Source organism: Oxyura jamaicensis, chromosome 10 (genome assembly GCF_011077185.1).
Source record: "Oxyura jamaicensis isolate SHBP4307 breed ruddy duck chromosome 10, BPBGC_Ojam_1.0, whole genome shotgun sequence".
NCBI lineage: Eukaryota > Metazoa > Chordata > Aves > Anseriformes > Anatidae > Oxyura > Oxyura jamaicensis.
The window spans coordinates 12,236,650-12,250,769 of record NC_048902.1 but is presented as its reverse complement, the minus strand read 5'-3'; the positions used below and the strand labels follow the sequence as shown (position 1 = coordinate 12,250,769).

The 14,120-nt window shown below is 37.0% G+C and overlaps 1 protein-coding gene across 8 annotated transcripts in view; it reads right to left on the bottom strand.

Annotated features, from left to right (window-relative positions):
• The window catches only part of ADAMTSL3 (ADAMTS like 3), a 188,763-nt gene that overhangs the window by 10,350 nt on the left and 164,293 nt on the right, over positions 1-14,120 (bottom strand). For 7 of the 8 annotated variants that reach the window (XM_035335401.1, XM_035335403.1, XM_035335406.1 and 4 more), the window contains exons 22-26: positions 13,959-14,086; positions 13,509-13,637; positions 2,560-2,742; positions 817-936; positions 152-364 (exon numbers count right to left, since the gene is read on the bottom strand). In XM_035335401.1, coding sequence (XP_035191292.1) covers positions 152-364; positions 817-936; positions 2,560-2,742; positions 13,509-13,637; positions 13,959-14,086 — 773 coding nt within the window. The remainder of the gene's footprint in view (positions 1-151; positions 365-816; positions 937-2,559; positions 2,743-13,508; positions 13,638-13,958; positions 14,087-14,120) is intronic. The other variant, XR_004753467.1, reaches the window with a different exon arrangement.

Sequence of the window (14,120 nt, the reverse complement as noted above, 5' to 3'; positions counted from 1 at the left end):
TTAAATGGGATTATGCACACACGTGAGGTTATGCATGTTTGTGAATCACTTTTCACATATGAAAACAAGTTAATGTGCAGGGAAGTCTTTACAGAGTGAAAGAAAATAGTATTCAAAAATGTAAGAATTTGTCATATAATTTTCAACAAACCTTCCTTCTTGACATTTACCCAAACTGACATTGGTTTTGCACTAGCTGAAGTCCAACATCGGAACCGTCCAGCAAATTCCCCAGAGCTGGTGTTCACCTCCAGGACGCGACCTCCAGCCAGGGTTCGGTATTCCAAGGTCTTAGCTTCCTCAATTGGAGTTCCTCTGAAAAGCCAACGAACTGTGTTTCTGTAGCTTGGCAGCACTGGGCAACCTGAAAATCAATAGTATTTCAGCATTTTCTAATAAACGCAGCAGCTACATTGAAATGTTTTTGCATAGGTATGTATGATTGTCTGACTCTACATACAAGACCTCATCAGTTAAAATAAAAATTAAAAAAAAAAAAAAAGCATGCATTAATTACCTGAAGCCCCCAAAATGGCCCCAGATCTGGACCACCTCTGAGGGTTATCAGCTATGTAAGGTGATGTATACTTACCACTTTTCTTTGTATTTTTGCTTTCAGTAAGATCTCACAAATTTCACTTCTATATGAATTCAGGGGTGTGTGGGAGAGCAATTATTTAAATGGAATGAAGATTTCACACCATACCAGCAAACCCAGACTCTTATAAATCACACTCACTTTCTCCATTGGGCCTTCTCTGTTTTAATGAGCAAAACATATCATTCAAATGACAAAGCATAAAAAAACCAGCATACCTATTCTTAATGGATCTCCAGGTACCACACTAACATTTGTACCAATTCCAGATGCCATTAGAACACGCTTCTTTCTGCTTCCCTTCGATAGTAAAGTGTGATTTTCTGTAAATCTTTGTTCTGTAAAGCAACGTACAAGATCTCTCATTAGCAAGAATTAAATCAAGATGCTAAAAAAAATTTCTATCAAAATATCCAGCACATTAGTTATGAAGCACAAGGATAACAGTGCTTTGGAATTAGGATGAACTTTATTCATGCAATTTAATTGTTCATCTAATATATATACTTAAGATACATATAATCACATACTAATATAATACTTAAGATACAAAAACAGGGAAATTCACAAGTTATTTATAATGTTCATGCCAATTTCTAAATTAATAAAATTTGTTGAATTGTATTTATTAGTGAAAAATGTATTTATTAGCAAAAATTTGCATGTTTATGAACAAAATGAGCATGTTTGCAAACAAAATTTACAGGATGTACGATTGATTTACTGTTACGAATAATGCTATTTATGATTTCATTACCAGTCATTCACACAGAAATCTTAATAATTCTCTCAATGGAATTAGGCCAATTCCTTTGTTTCATTTGAAACAATTGTGACAAAATGCTACAATAAAAAAAAAAAATCTTAAAATTTCATTAGGCATAGTATATAATGTAGGCAGAATCATATACCTATCACTATAGCAACTCCTTTTTATCATATGCCAGAATAACTGCCAGAAACGTGGGCAATCTGTCAGTAACATGCAGTTCTTGCCGTTCAGTCAACATTTCTGTTTTAATGAGTGTGCATAATATCCATGATTCTCCTTCCAGAATGGTTTAAATTTTTTGTTATATACTAACATCCATGGGTCATTTTACATTGGTTGGATGGATTACTCAAGATTTTTCTTCAATGTACGATGTCTGCACCAAGCCTCCTGCTTGTCTATGTAAATGCTGGGACAAAAAGTCTCATGTCTTTGATACATCTTCCTTGGCCAACAGATCCAAACATCCATAACCTGCCATACGTATGTGCGCTTAAGAAAGCAAGCTTTGTAGCAGAATTAGCCATGTATAACTGTGCTGTACTTTGTACACCAAAATATTGAGAGTTAATCTCTAGAGCCGAATGATCCATTTACTGGAGCTATTTGCAAGGCGTGACTGTATTATACAGTATTACATGACTATTCTAGTTACAGTAGAGTCATTTAAATGGAGTTTTTCTTTACATTTTCTATTCTGAGAGTTAGCAGTTCATATTCTGATTTTTTTCTTCATCCCTATGTTTTGTCAGCCTTTATGATTAGAAACAAAACAACAACAACAAAAAAACATCCTTTGCTTTCATTTCATTGTACTTCCCTGACAATTTTCTCAACTCAAGCCTACCCTGTTCTCCTATATAAAAGCACTGGACACAATGTAACATGACATTTGATTTAATTTTCTAAAGTGTCTCATGGCTTAAGGGCTTAAATTAGTTCCATAGAAGCAAGAAGATGGAACAACTTTTGAAGAAGTCTCAAGTCAGTCCATCTGTTCCTAGATGCACCATTACAGGAAATGAGAGATCAGACCAGATCCCAGGGAGTCAGATCAAATAAAAAATTCGAAGTTCCAAGTGTTAAATACCACCCCACTTCCCCCCACCCAAATAGTTTAATCAGTAAAAATTGATAATAAGAGTGGGTGACTGTTGTTAGCAGTAAGGAATTCTCATTCAGCACTTACCAGTTAAGTGGAGAACAGACACAGCTTCAGCTTTTCCGAGCGCATTACTTGCTCTGCAAATATATGTTCCTGCATCTTCGTATGAAACATTCCTCAGAGATAAAGAGCCATTCAAAGGCAAGACAGAACTGATTTGTTGGAAGTCTTTCTTCTTAAACCACATTATGTTTGGTTGGGGAACACCTTTTAAATACATATAATTAAAAACAATAGGGTAAGATAAACGGTATATTTTATATTGCTAACTGCTACCACAGAATCCAAGAATCTTAAGTTCCTTTGTCCTTTCACAGACAGTGTAGCAATATCACAGCAAAGCAAGTCATTTCTCCACTCACAACAAAACTGCTTACTTGGAGCGCTACAAATAATTCAGCATCCCGGAGAGATTAAAGGTTAAGAACTGCAAGGTGAGCTCACAGAACAGTTTCAAAAACTGCTACCAGTCCTAGAAAAGCAACGTGCTCATGCATCTCTCTATCAAAATATGTGAGACTGCTAATCCAAGTCAGGGCAAATTAACACGACTATCTGCATCCCAGAATGGGTGAAGAAAGGAATGAATATCCAATTTCTAATTGAAAAAAAATATAGCAGAAAAATAAATTGGGACATCATGTTTCTCTTGAAGGAAAAAAAAAATAAAAACTTATATATTTATCAATTAGAATAGAGAATATGTGGCCAATTTCTACTCCAAAAAACACCTGAAAAATTCATGTAGTGGATGTCATAAATACAACTTGTAACAATGCAGCATGAAGGAAAAGGATCAGAAAGAGCTGTTAACAACTGGGCAAGGGGCTCAGCTGTTAAGCACTCTCATTTACCGCACTGCAGAAAGCCAAAGGCCTATCCCTTTCCTACTGTCAAGCTTGTACTCTAAGAAACACGTCATTCTAAATTTTGATCCATGAATGACTTTGGATGTTTATTTTTAATTAGATGACTTTTCCAATTGCACAGTATTACTTCTGTGGAAGGACCTCTACAGATGTTTTATTTTCCTCAAACATTTGCCTTCCAAAGGATATCTTGCAAGCTGGCAGATCAGCCACCTTATTGTTAGTGCTCCAGTTGAGCTGCTGCAGATGAGGCACTCTTTCAAGGCTCCAAAATCCTGGATAAATTGTGGGGTAAGTCTGACACAACGTGGCACAGTGACGAGCCACAGAGGCACGTGAATACACAAGGCACAAGTCAGAGCAGTTAAAGTGCCTTTTGCCTGAGCTCTGTTTTCTTGTCTAAATATATTGATCAGTGCTCCCTGAAGACTACCAAAATGGGTTCTGCTAGAGAAGCTGACCCAAATGTGGGACGTTTGGAAGTTTCAGCCATATTGAATGCTAATTCAGGCTCCTTGCTTCACAGATCATTGTGCAGTATTACTTTTCAGATGATGTCTTCATGATGTGGAATAGCCTTTAGGAACAACTTTAACATTTCAATCACTGGCTTAGCACTTTCAATGCACACCTCAAGTTTTTCCTTTACTGTAATAGGAACCAGACAGATTTTTTGGATCCTGCCATTGCACTGAAGGAAAAAGCTCCCCACACCATTTTTGTCTAGAAAGACAGCAGACAAAAACGCTCTCCTGCATAATCACAAATTTAAATTCTAGGCAATTTAGCAAACGTTCAGTGCTTTTAAATTCAAGAGATTGTGTTTTACTGAATAAAAATCTACAAAAACAAGATACATATCTTGAGAGTGCACAAGGGTCCAAAAAAACAGGCTGTTTTTCAAGTTTCCAGAAGAAGCTTTATGCCACATTGAAAAATCCTTTTGGAATTAGGAAGAGGTCCTGTTCTAAGGGTCTTTTTTTCATTATACCCCAGCTTTCTGGCTAAAATGTATCATACTCAGACACATTTTTCCTTTAGAGTGTATTTTCCATGGCCATTCCAGCATACATACTCGCTATACAGATGGACTGAGGAGGTGCCGTGAGGATGCAGAGTTGTTTTAATCCAAGGCCTACACGTTTGCAGCCAGACTACCCTCATTGGCACCAAAGTCCTGCAGGCTGATCAGAGCCAAAAATATGTCAGAAGGAGCATGGTTAAAATGGGACCAGAGTTAAAAGCTTTAAAGTTAAATTCCACAATACAGAAAAACAAGAAAATGTTTGGAAAGGTTCAAATTTAACTTTTAACCCGGGCCTCTATCAAAATTCAGCTGAAAATATCATCCCATGATAGTCTTCCCTCTGCCTGCAGCACAGTATTCAAAAATGTACCACATTCCTGGGATTTGAACTTAAGTAAAATGTGTCTTTCTTCCAGATTTGGGTTGTTTCCTAGCATTTATACCAGAATTGCCATGTCTCTACTCCTCTACCTCTCCCTCATTCAGGGGGATATTGAGCCTTTTAAAACCTTGACTGGAGTTCAGTTTGCAGAAGAAATCTGCAGAATAGCTTTGCCCCTCCATTGAGGTTCAAAACTGAGTAGCTGTCACACACCCTTAAGTCAATTTAAGTTACTAGTAAGTGATTCCTCTTCTTTTATTTTCATTTTTTTCTTCTCTCCAAGAAACTGTATATATTTCTTTTTTGTATATATTTCCCTTTAGTAGAAGAAAGCAAGCAATACCACACACACATAAGTAAATCAGATCACTGCCAAAGGGAATAATGTAAACACACAAATATAAATTGTGAACGTAAGTGAGGAGAGAGCTCCACATGGCAGTCCAACATTCAGTCCAATTGAAATACACAGTTCATCCATCCAAGTAATCTTTAGGGTGCTGTCACTTACAGAAAAAGAGGCAAAAATGTGCATTTACAATGATCAATTAAAAATATCATGGAAAAACCAACATTATTAAGCAGTGTCTGGTTAACACACACTGTTATTATAAAGCACAGCTGAAGTTATCAAGGTACCTTCAGAGGACATCCATAAATCTGAGCTCACTGCATTGAAAATAGCAGTGAAAATAGGTATCAGAACACCTCTGTATTGTATTTTATCTAAAATTTCTGAGAAGTTAGATCTTATCTAAGTTTCTATGTGAATTGGGTGTTGAATCCCTCTGAGTTGGCCTCTTCATGGTCTCTTCTGAGGACCCTTCAAGTTTTTGCATTTCATTTTCCCTTTCTCTCCACAGCCTTTGTGTTACATGGAAAACAATTCACTATCTGAAAGCAAAGGTGGGAGATACTGGATCATCTGCTGAAGAACAACTGGTAATTGCAGTCAAAGTCCTTCTGCATCCCTTTACAGGTGGATTTGGGTAGGCTGCCATTAAGAGTAAGCAAACCCTCAGTTTCCCAAACTCAGGAAGAATGGAAGAACACTTTCAGAGAAGAGTTCAAGACCTGCTACAGGTTGTGTTATCCTGCTGGAGTATAGCATGCAGGGGGGAGAGGGGGCATGGCTCTGAATGCTGCTGGCAAGATGTGGCTCTCTGCTAGATAGCAGGGGCCTCTACCACTGCCTTTCAGGGAAACCCAAAACTGAAAAGCTCAAATGTTATATGAAGCTTTCAGAGCTGTGCATCCAGAGAGATGCAGAATAGAATCTGGCCAGAAAAAAAAAATAAAATTGCGTGGTGCTATCATATCTGATGATAGACACCCTATAAATGGATTAAAGAAATAAAACAGACAGGAGAAAAATTTAAAGCCATCCATTCTGCTCCAGCTCCTTTGCATTCTTGGGTAAAGCAGCATGTACATTTCAAGTTCTGGACAGCTTCAGTTTATCTCTATGTTTATATTGCCAGCAAAAAATCATTTTCTGCCATAACTCTCATGAAAGACACTGAGTTCTTTTGCATACTATCATTTCTGGAATTCCTACCAGAAGAAACTCTTACTGTTGGAGGATACTCAAAAAAACTATTTTTAGCCATGCATTTACCTTTCTAGTAGTCTCTGTGCTTAACAGTGCTTTGCATAAAACCCTCCTCTCACACCACACAGCACATAGCACAACCCCAACAGGCAGTCAGTCACCTGTGTTTCTGTTGAAAAGGCTTCCATCATGCAGATTTTCAACACTTTTTCTTTAGAAATTAGATGACATGCTTATTACCCTATTATAAAATTTCCTACTGGTATCCAGCACTGCACATTGAGTTAAGTCTCATCCATCACTTCCTGTGAGAAAGCAGGCAAAGTATGCAATTCCCACATTCTTCTTGTGACAACTGTTTAGTACTGTGACAAGCACCCATTTTCCTACACAGAAACTGCAGGTATAGTTCAAGCATGCCACCAAAATGAATAACGAGAAAAAAAAATCACCACCACCACAACAACCACATCTTTCTCCCTTTTCCAAGGAGAAACTAAACTAAGTAAAAAGCCATTAGGTGATTTTATTTTATTTTTCTTCAAGGTGACAAAGTGAATGGAGGTGAAATTATACTTGAATTTAGGGATTTATGGAGGACTTCATCCTGTGCACAAGGTTTAATCTTAATGCAGATGCTTCACTCTCCTTTACACAAACACTGATTCACACAAGGACTTTGTACAGACAAATAATGTTCACTTTGTCTTCAAGAGCCCAGGACTGTATAGAGAAGACATATTAAATAGGAAACGTGTGTTCAGAACTATTAACAGAGATGTTTAAAAGCTGATTACAATGATTTTTTACTCCTTGCTGCTCTATTTTTCCACCCTCTGTTAGTTAGAGTTAAAGATGTTTCTGCTCTTGTTGTTTGTCCTTACCAGGACAGTTTTAAAACATGTCTTTCCTTTCATCTTACTGTCCAAATTTATCATATCTACATAAGCTTCCTCTACAGAATGATTGTTTTTCTAGGTGGGTCAGAAGACACCAAATTGTTCTGGGAATCATTTTCTAGACCTTCTCTTTGGGGAAAAAAAATAATATATAATAATAATAATAACAATAAAATCTTCCAAATCTTCCAGTTTGTAACCCTGGAAGGAAGTAATTCCCTATCTACATCCAAAAAAATACTTCTTTCAAGCTGAAGAATTCCTGATTTGATCTCCTGCCAGTACAATGAGAAGAGGTAAGAGATGGCTTGTAGCCACCTTTGTTTCCTTCATACCTCACCTCCACTCAGATGCAGCTGAGGATGAACCCAAAAGTATCGACTCACCCAAAGAGCCAAAGGTTCAGAATCCCTGAGTGCAGTTTAGATCCCAGTGATTCAGGGGAGAGATGCATCACTGACTTCAGCTAGTAGCAAAATCAAACAATCATATCCTATGGCTCCAAGTCAGGAAAGCACTTAAGCACAGGATTAAATCCATCCCTATTAGGGAATGCAATTAAACACATGCTTAAAATTAAGCATGGCTACAATTGTCCTTCATGAACAAAGATGCATTCCTGAGCTGGGGCCTTCGTAGAGCTAGAATACCTTAAAAATCAGAATCTTAATCTTGCAATGGATCTAACTCTTCCGATGTTAAAAATTTCTTCTATAGACCTAAGTGGCCATAAAACTTTAAAATTAGTTTAATCTATTTTTCTGACCTCAAGCACAGGTTATTTTCCACTAGCACTGGAACAGCTCTAAAATACTCAATGTTCCATGAAAAAAAAAAAAAAAAAAAAAAAGTCATTTTCCACCATCAGTGGCCCTGGGACAGCAAATGTTATGGAAAAAAACTCTAGCTCCGGATGGGACTGTGAAACACGTGTTTAAAAAAGGAAAAAAATGGAACCTGCACTATAGGGTGCCCTTAAAATATTCAGTATTCAAAAACAAATTTCCTCCAACCTTGAAAGCCCTATGAAATATTACACACCATAAAAATCTTGGCCTACTAACTAGTCACTCTAAAACATTGGATATGTCTTCAGAAATTTTTCCCCCAGCTATGTAGAATCTCATAAAGTATTCTGTATTTCCCATTCAAGAGCAAGGCAGAACTGCACTGGCACAAAGCACATTTTGCCGCACTTCTTTAAAAGTTTACCTAACTTTAGAGGATAACTGCACATGTCATCTTGCAGAGGAAATGATTCTGGGTCAGTAAGATACACACTGAATGTCATCTTTATTCATTCAGCGCTTACTAACACCTACAATGGATTTAGCGTAATTCACCATAGAACTTCTTTAATTTATACATCTTCATATTTTCTTCAGCAGAAATTGCAAACTGCCTTTATTGTCATCTCAGTTATGTTTGAGCAATCAACTTCTAGTGAACGCTAAAAAGGCTAAGCCATGCGGCTACTGAAATTACCTGCATGAATCTTGCCCACTTCACTGGGAATAATAGACTTGGACTGAGAGCTGGAGTGAGACATTTTGGCACCTGGTACCATCCTCCCTCCTGTCTTCTGATACCACCCTGCTCTTTTGCAATCTTTCAAAGCCATAACCTGTGTCTCTTTCTAGCAGCCATGCAACAGCCCCTCTTCCTAGGTGGTAGCAGCATCTGGCAGGATTTAGATATACTTACTGACATCTGGTGACCTCCTTAGAGAGGTTCATGAAGCAAGACCACTTCTCATCCCACCATTGTTACAGCTCTGTCAGATCCTTTTTAGCTCTCTGGCTGTTAGCTCAAAGAGAGCTTGATCTTTTTTCCAGCTGCAGACGTTTAACACTAAGACTTTTCAAAACCAGTTATTAAAGTAAGGCAATGATATTTAGAAAGCATCTAAATAAGAAGGTCTGAGTCAAGTGTGAACTCAGAAATCACCGCTGCACTAAATACTCTAGTCGATCCCCAACAAAGCTTTGCCTGGTGAACATCAGGGCAATTCTACAATTCAGCACTATTATCAGAGGCAGTTTTGCCCAACTGGTTGGTGATTGCATTTTCACTTTACTGGATAGCCACGGCTCTATCACCAAGGACCCAGTCATTTATGGTCATAAAGCAGGCACATTCTCAGGGACTTGGAAAATAAAAATTTATCAGAAATTAAAGAATTACACAGGAACTGCTATTCTTAATCAGACCTGAAGTCTATTTAAGCCAGTATTTTGTGTCCAATGATGGGCAGCTGGGGATTTGTAGACAAAGAGGACTAAAAACACGTCATTAACTGAATTACACTTCCTCAATGTGAAGGGCATCAGGGATGTGCTCATAAAAAGAGATAGTTGGTACTCAGGTCCTGAAACACATTTGATATCTGGGTGAGGGTTTGCTTTGGACTGCTTGGTGAGTCCCAGCTGGCCCCCAGGACTTTCTGTCCATTAGTATTTCAGAGCCCAAGGTACAGTCTGCAGGCATACCTTTCAGTTTAGTTTGATCCAAAAGGATTCAATTTTTAGGCTCCTAGACTGTTCAAAGACACAAAGCAAAGCATAATTAATTGGGAAGGACTGAAAGACTTACTATAAAGCTTATGCCATATCCAAACTAAAACTAAGGTATGTGCACTTATACTGAAAAGGAGCATACGATCATCAGATTCCCCCTTCGTTTTACTAATTTTAAGGGGCATTCCTTCCTCATAAAATAAAGCTTTACTTATCCCTTTAAAATCTGTTGTTGTTTTTAGAAAAAATGAAAGAAAAGGAAAGAAAAGGAGATCCAGAATCCTATTTAATAAACTGCTATTCTTCACTGATATGTCTTCTGAGGAGTTAAGCATAGAAGACAAAAAACAACATCAAAGTTACATTTGGAATACTGCGGGTAAATGAAGGAACAGATGGAAAATCAAATTCTTGATTTATCTGGATTTGTTTCAAGTTCCAATACTGACGGTAAGTAGCTGGTCCATCTTTGTGAAACGTGTGTGCAAGAAGATGACCTTGACTCAACAGGTTCCTTATATTCTTTGCCTCCTTTTTAATCAATATGTTATTCTTAGCATCAAAGTATATTTAGAGGTATGTAGCATTTGGATCAAGATGAAGTTTCTACTCTTAAAAGCCTTTATGCCAAGATATTTTAGAGATGCAATATAATGTTTACATGTAAACAACGTTAACTCAGTATTTCCTTTCTGTTCTCTCACCAGCAGGTGGCAGACAATGCACATTTTACATATGTATATTTTCCCCCTATTTTACTTCAACCTAGAACTTTCAAGGTTTCACAATAAATGGAGTCTGACAGTTTTAGTTTATTTTAGTAATAATCACAAGAAGATCTTTTCTGCAAATACAATAAATGTTATCCAAGAGCAATTTGGAGCAATCAGTATTGATATTTATAACATATGTGTTGATTGAAAAGCTCTTGGCCGTAAGAATGGAATATGAATCTGTCCAGAATGTTATGAATATCTTCTAGCATATTCTCGGGTGGGAGCTATAAAATGAGCTTATAGCAATTAGTGGAAAAAAGTTTTAATATAAATTAAAAAGAGAAAAGAAAGTAATACTATTAGCTTCAGCAGTTTAACTATATTTTCTTTGCCTGTTCCTTATGTTCTTCTGTTTGTTAGGATACACTTCTCTTTAACATTTTTTAATTTTTTTTTCTTTCTTTTTTTTCTGAAAGCAGTTTTTAGAGTGCACAAGAAAGAACCTCAAAAGTACAAAAAGAACCAAATCAGCAACAACAATCTGACTGTCTGTCAGATTGTTGGGTAGGTTGATCCTACTTGCAGCTGGCATGGTAGTCTCTCCTAAATGAACAATTAACCTACCTTTTTGGCTTATATACATGATTTTCATGTTTCTTAATGGAAAATATGAATAGATCTTGTATGGCTAGACAAAATGTAGAACTTAATACATATATTTATACACAGAGAAATCAATGGTTTGAACAACTGTAAACAAGGATAATAGGTTATTCATCCTACAGGGGAAAAATAAAAATAAAAAAATCAGAGCTCAGAAGTCATTGCAGCCAAGAAAGTTGAAAGTAATTTAAGAATTCTGCTAGTGGTATGGCGCACAGATACCTTCTTCATATGCTAGACTTCTTTTGGCCAGCTATGGTGTGGGCTAGCAAGAGTCCAATAGCTCTGCTGTATCTGCTTGACACCACTGAGAGATCTGTGTGAGTCATCTGTGGTGATGGATACCAAGTAAGCGTGTAGCAGAACATGAAGGCACACAGACTTATTTAGTAATATTTTGCTTAGCTAGACCAAGAAGTTACCACAAAAAAAGACATCCTTTTTTCTGAGTGTTCAGAGGAATGGGCAATGAGGAAAAGACATTCCAGATCTAGTCAAGGTCTCCGTGAAACTCAAAGAAGGGCTCTCTCTTCTAATCACTTTATTGTCACAGCCCATTCTAAGAGATTCTCAGCTGACAGCTAGTCACATTCAACTACTGTCATTTTTACATTAGATATTCATTATAAGGATTTACAGTGGGCTGTTATTCCAAGAAGAAAACACATTATTATTATTAATCAACATGTCTGATGAGAAAAGGGCTCTTGCAGACTTGCATTATCTGCTTATAGGAACAGAACTTTCAGAGTGTATAGAAATATTCACATTTTTTTTCTGATTCAAATGTTTGCTCATCTCATAATTTGCAGGATATTTCATCAGTATTTACAACAAAGTCCTCATCTCACTACACTGTAAATGGACATATTTTGGGTCCTACCCTATTAGACAAACATTAGCACAGAGTGTTATTAAGTTCAGTGTACTAATGTCAGTGGTGTATTACTTTTCATCAAAAAAGGAATCAGAAAAAAAAAAACGGTTAACATTTTTTCATAAGTTTTTCTGCTTCTAGGCTAAGAGAAATTTTAAGACGTGTAAACTCTATTTTACTTACAAGCAGTAATACTCACTTCCTTGGCAATGATGGGAAATAAAGCAATTAGATAAATCAATTTTAAGTCAACACTGGTGTCTTACCATAACTAAGATTTGGCTCAGTAATATACACAATTCTAAAGCATTTGGAAATCCACAGTCCCATGTGAAATTATTAATTTATATTTAAATTGCTAACTGCTTACCCATCCTAACAATATTAATATTAACAGTGTGACATTAACTCTCTGCTGAATTTGAGATGTAGGTCAGTTCTGCACAGAGTTGCCAAACTATAGTTGGAAAATATTACTTCATCAAAGAATTAGCCTTGGTACAACTGTGAACAGCAGAGCCACATGTCCTAATATATGTCAGCCTGGCGCCACTATTGTAGGCAGAACTTTTGCATATGTATTTCTATCAGTATATCAGTATTCTGGTTCAGTATCAACACTCAGATACGTGCTCCCCCAGCAATATAAATGTGAATGGCACACTGATTTCTCTGAAGTCTCTTTGCATTCAATTGTACTGTTTATTGTTATCAGCAAACACTTTCATGTATGTTCTTCAATAAGGCACAAAGGACTGACCTTCGCTTATTAAATATTTGTCAGAATATCACCACTATGAGTTAAATCTTGCAAATGAAACTTAAAAGATAATATTGATGAGATTAAAAAAGAAAATATCTACCTTTCCTTTAAAAAGGACAAGAAAATAAAATGAAACAGGGATCTGCTTAACGCATGTAGCTTTTGATTAACCTTAATGCTGCTTGACAGATGTTGTGCTAGACAATATCTATATGCTTTCATGGCTCGGCACTTTTCTTTATCTTCTGTACTGCAGCTGCAGACTGATGGCTCTAAAAGGTAAGTTTACTTCACTGTCAGGTTTAAAGTTCTATTAAACTATGGCTGGAGATTTCAATTTCAGTTTTAACAACAGTCTAGACATATGGGCATCTCAAATAAGGATAAGGAGAGCTCCCTGATGAGCAAGTCAGCTGGCTTTGCTTGCTATTGCAGCAAGATAGTCATTTCACTGGGCTTTAAGTTCTGTAGTGGACCCTCAGACTACTTGACGGAAAGAAAAGTACTTTTCAAGGAAAGCTTGTTGAACACATAGCACATATGTGTAAACTAAAGTGACCAACAGAAAAGACATAGGACTTGCTGAGTGACATGCATACTGAAAAAATGACGAATGATCAATGATCTCCTGCCTTTGCTGGTAGCTTCTTTCAAGGTATAAAGTTCTTATTCTAACATTACAAGGAACTTCAGTGGTGTTCTTGCTTACCTTTTACTGGACATTCAATCATAATATTTGCTCCAATTCTTGCCATGATTGTACCTCCAACAACAGCAGAGAGATTGCTGGCTTCCAGATTTGTAACATTTAACACAGACGACAAGATGACAGGAACCTCTTTGAAATGAAAGCAAAAGAATAATCAATATTAAAAGCTTTATCTGACTTGTAAATATAGAGCTTGTGTTTAAATTTGTCATGCTTGGAACAGAATTCAGTTTGCAAAGAACCACCCTGAAAATACAGGTGGGATAGACAAAAGCAGACTCAACTCAAGCCTGCTCTGGTTGTAGAGCAAGACCATCTCATTACTACCTATTAAATCAGACAGAATTTCATAGACTGCCTGCAAAAGAAACTATATCAAGTGGGGCTGGGAATAGGTGTTTGTATATGAAAAGAATACATCCCCAGTTCTGTGGATGCTACAAGTCCTACCTGCACGCAATAGCAAAGATGTTTCCATATCAAAACCCAAGTCATTAACAACCAGGCATCCATATGTACCCAGTTCCTTTTGAGTAGGACTCTGAATCTGCAGTTTTCCAATGGTGTCCAGGATCATGCTGCAGAATATTCAAGAAAATACAAGGGTTACAG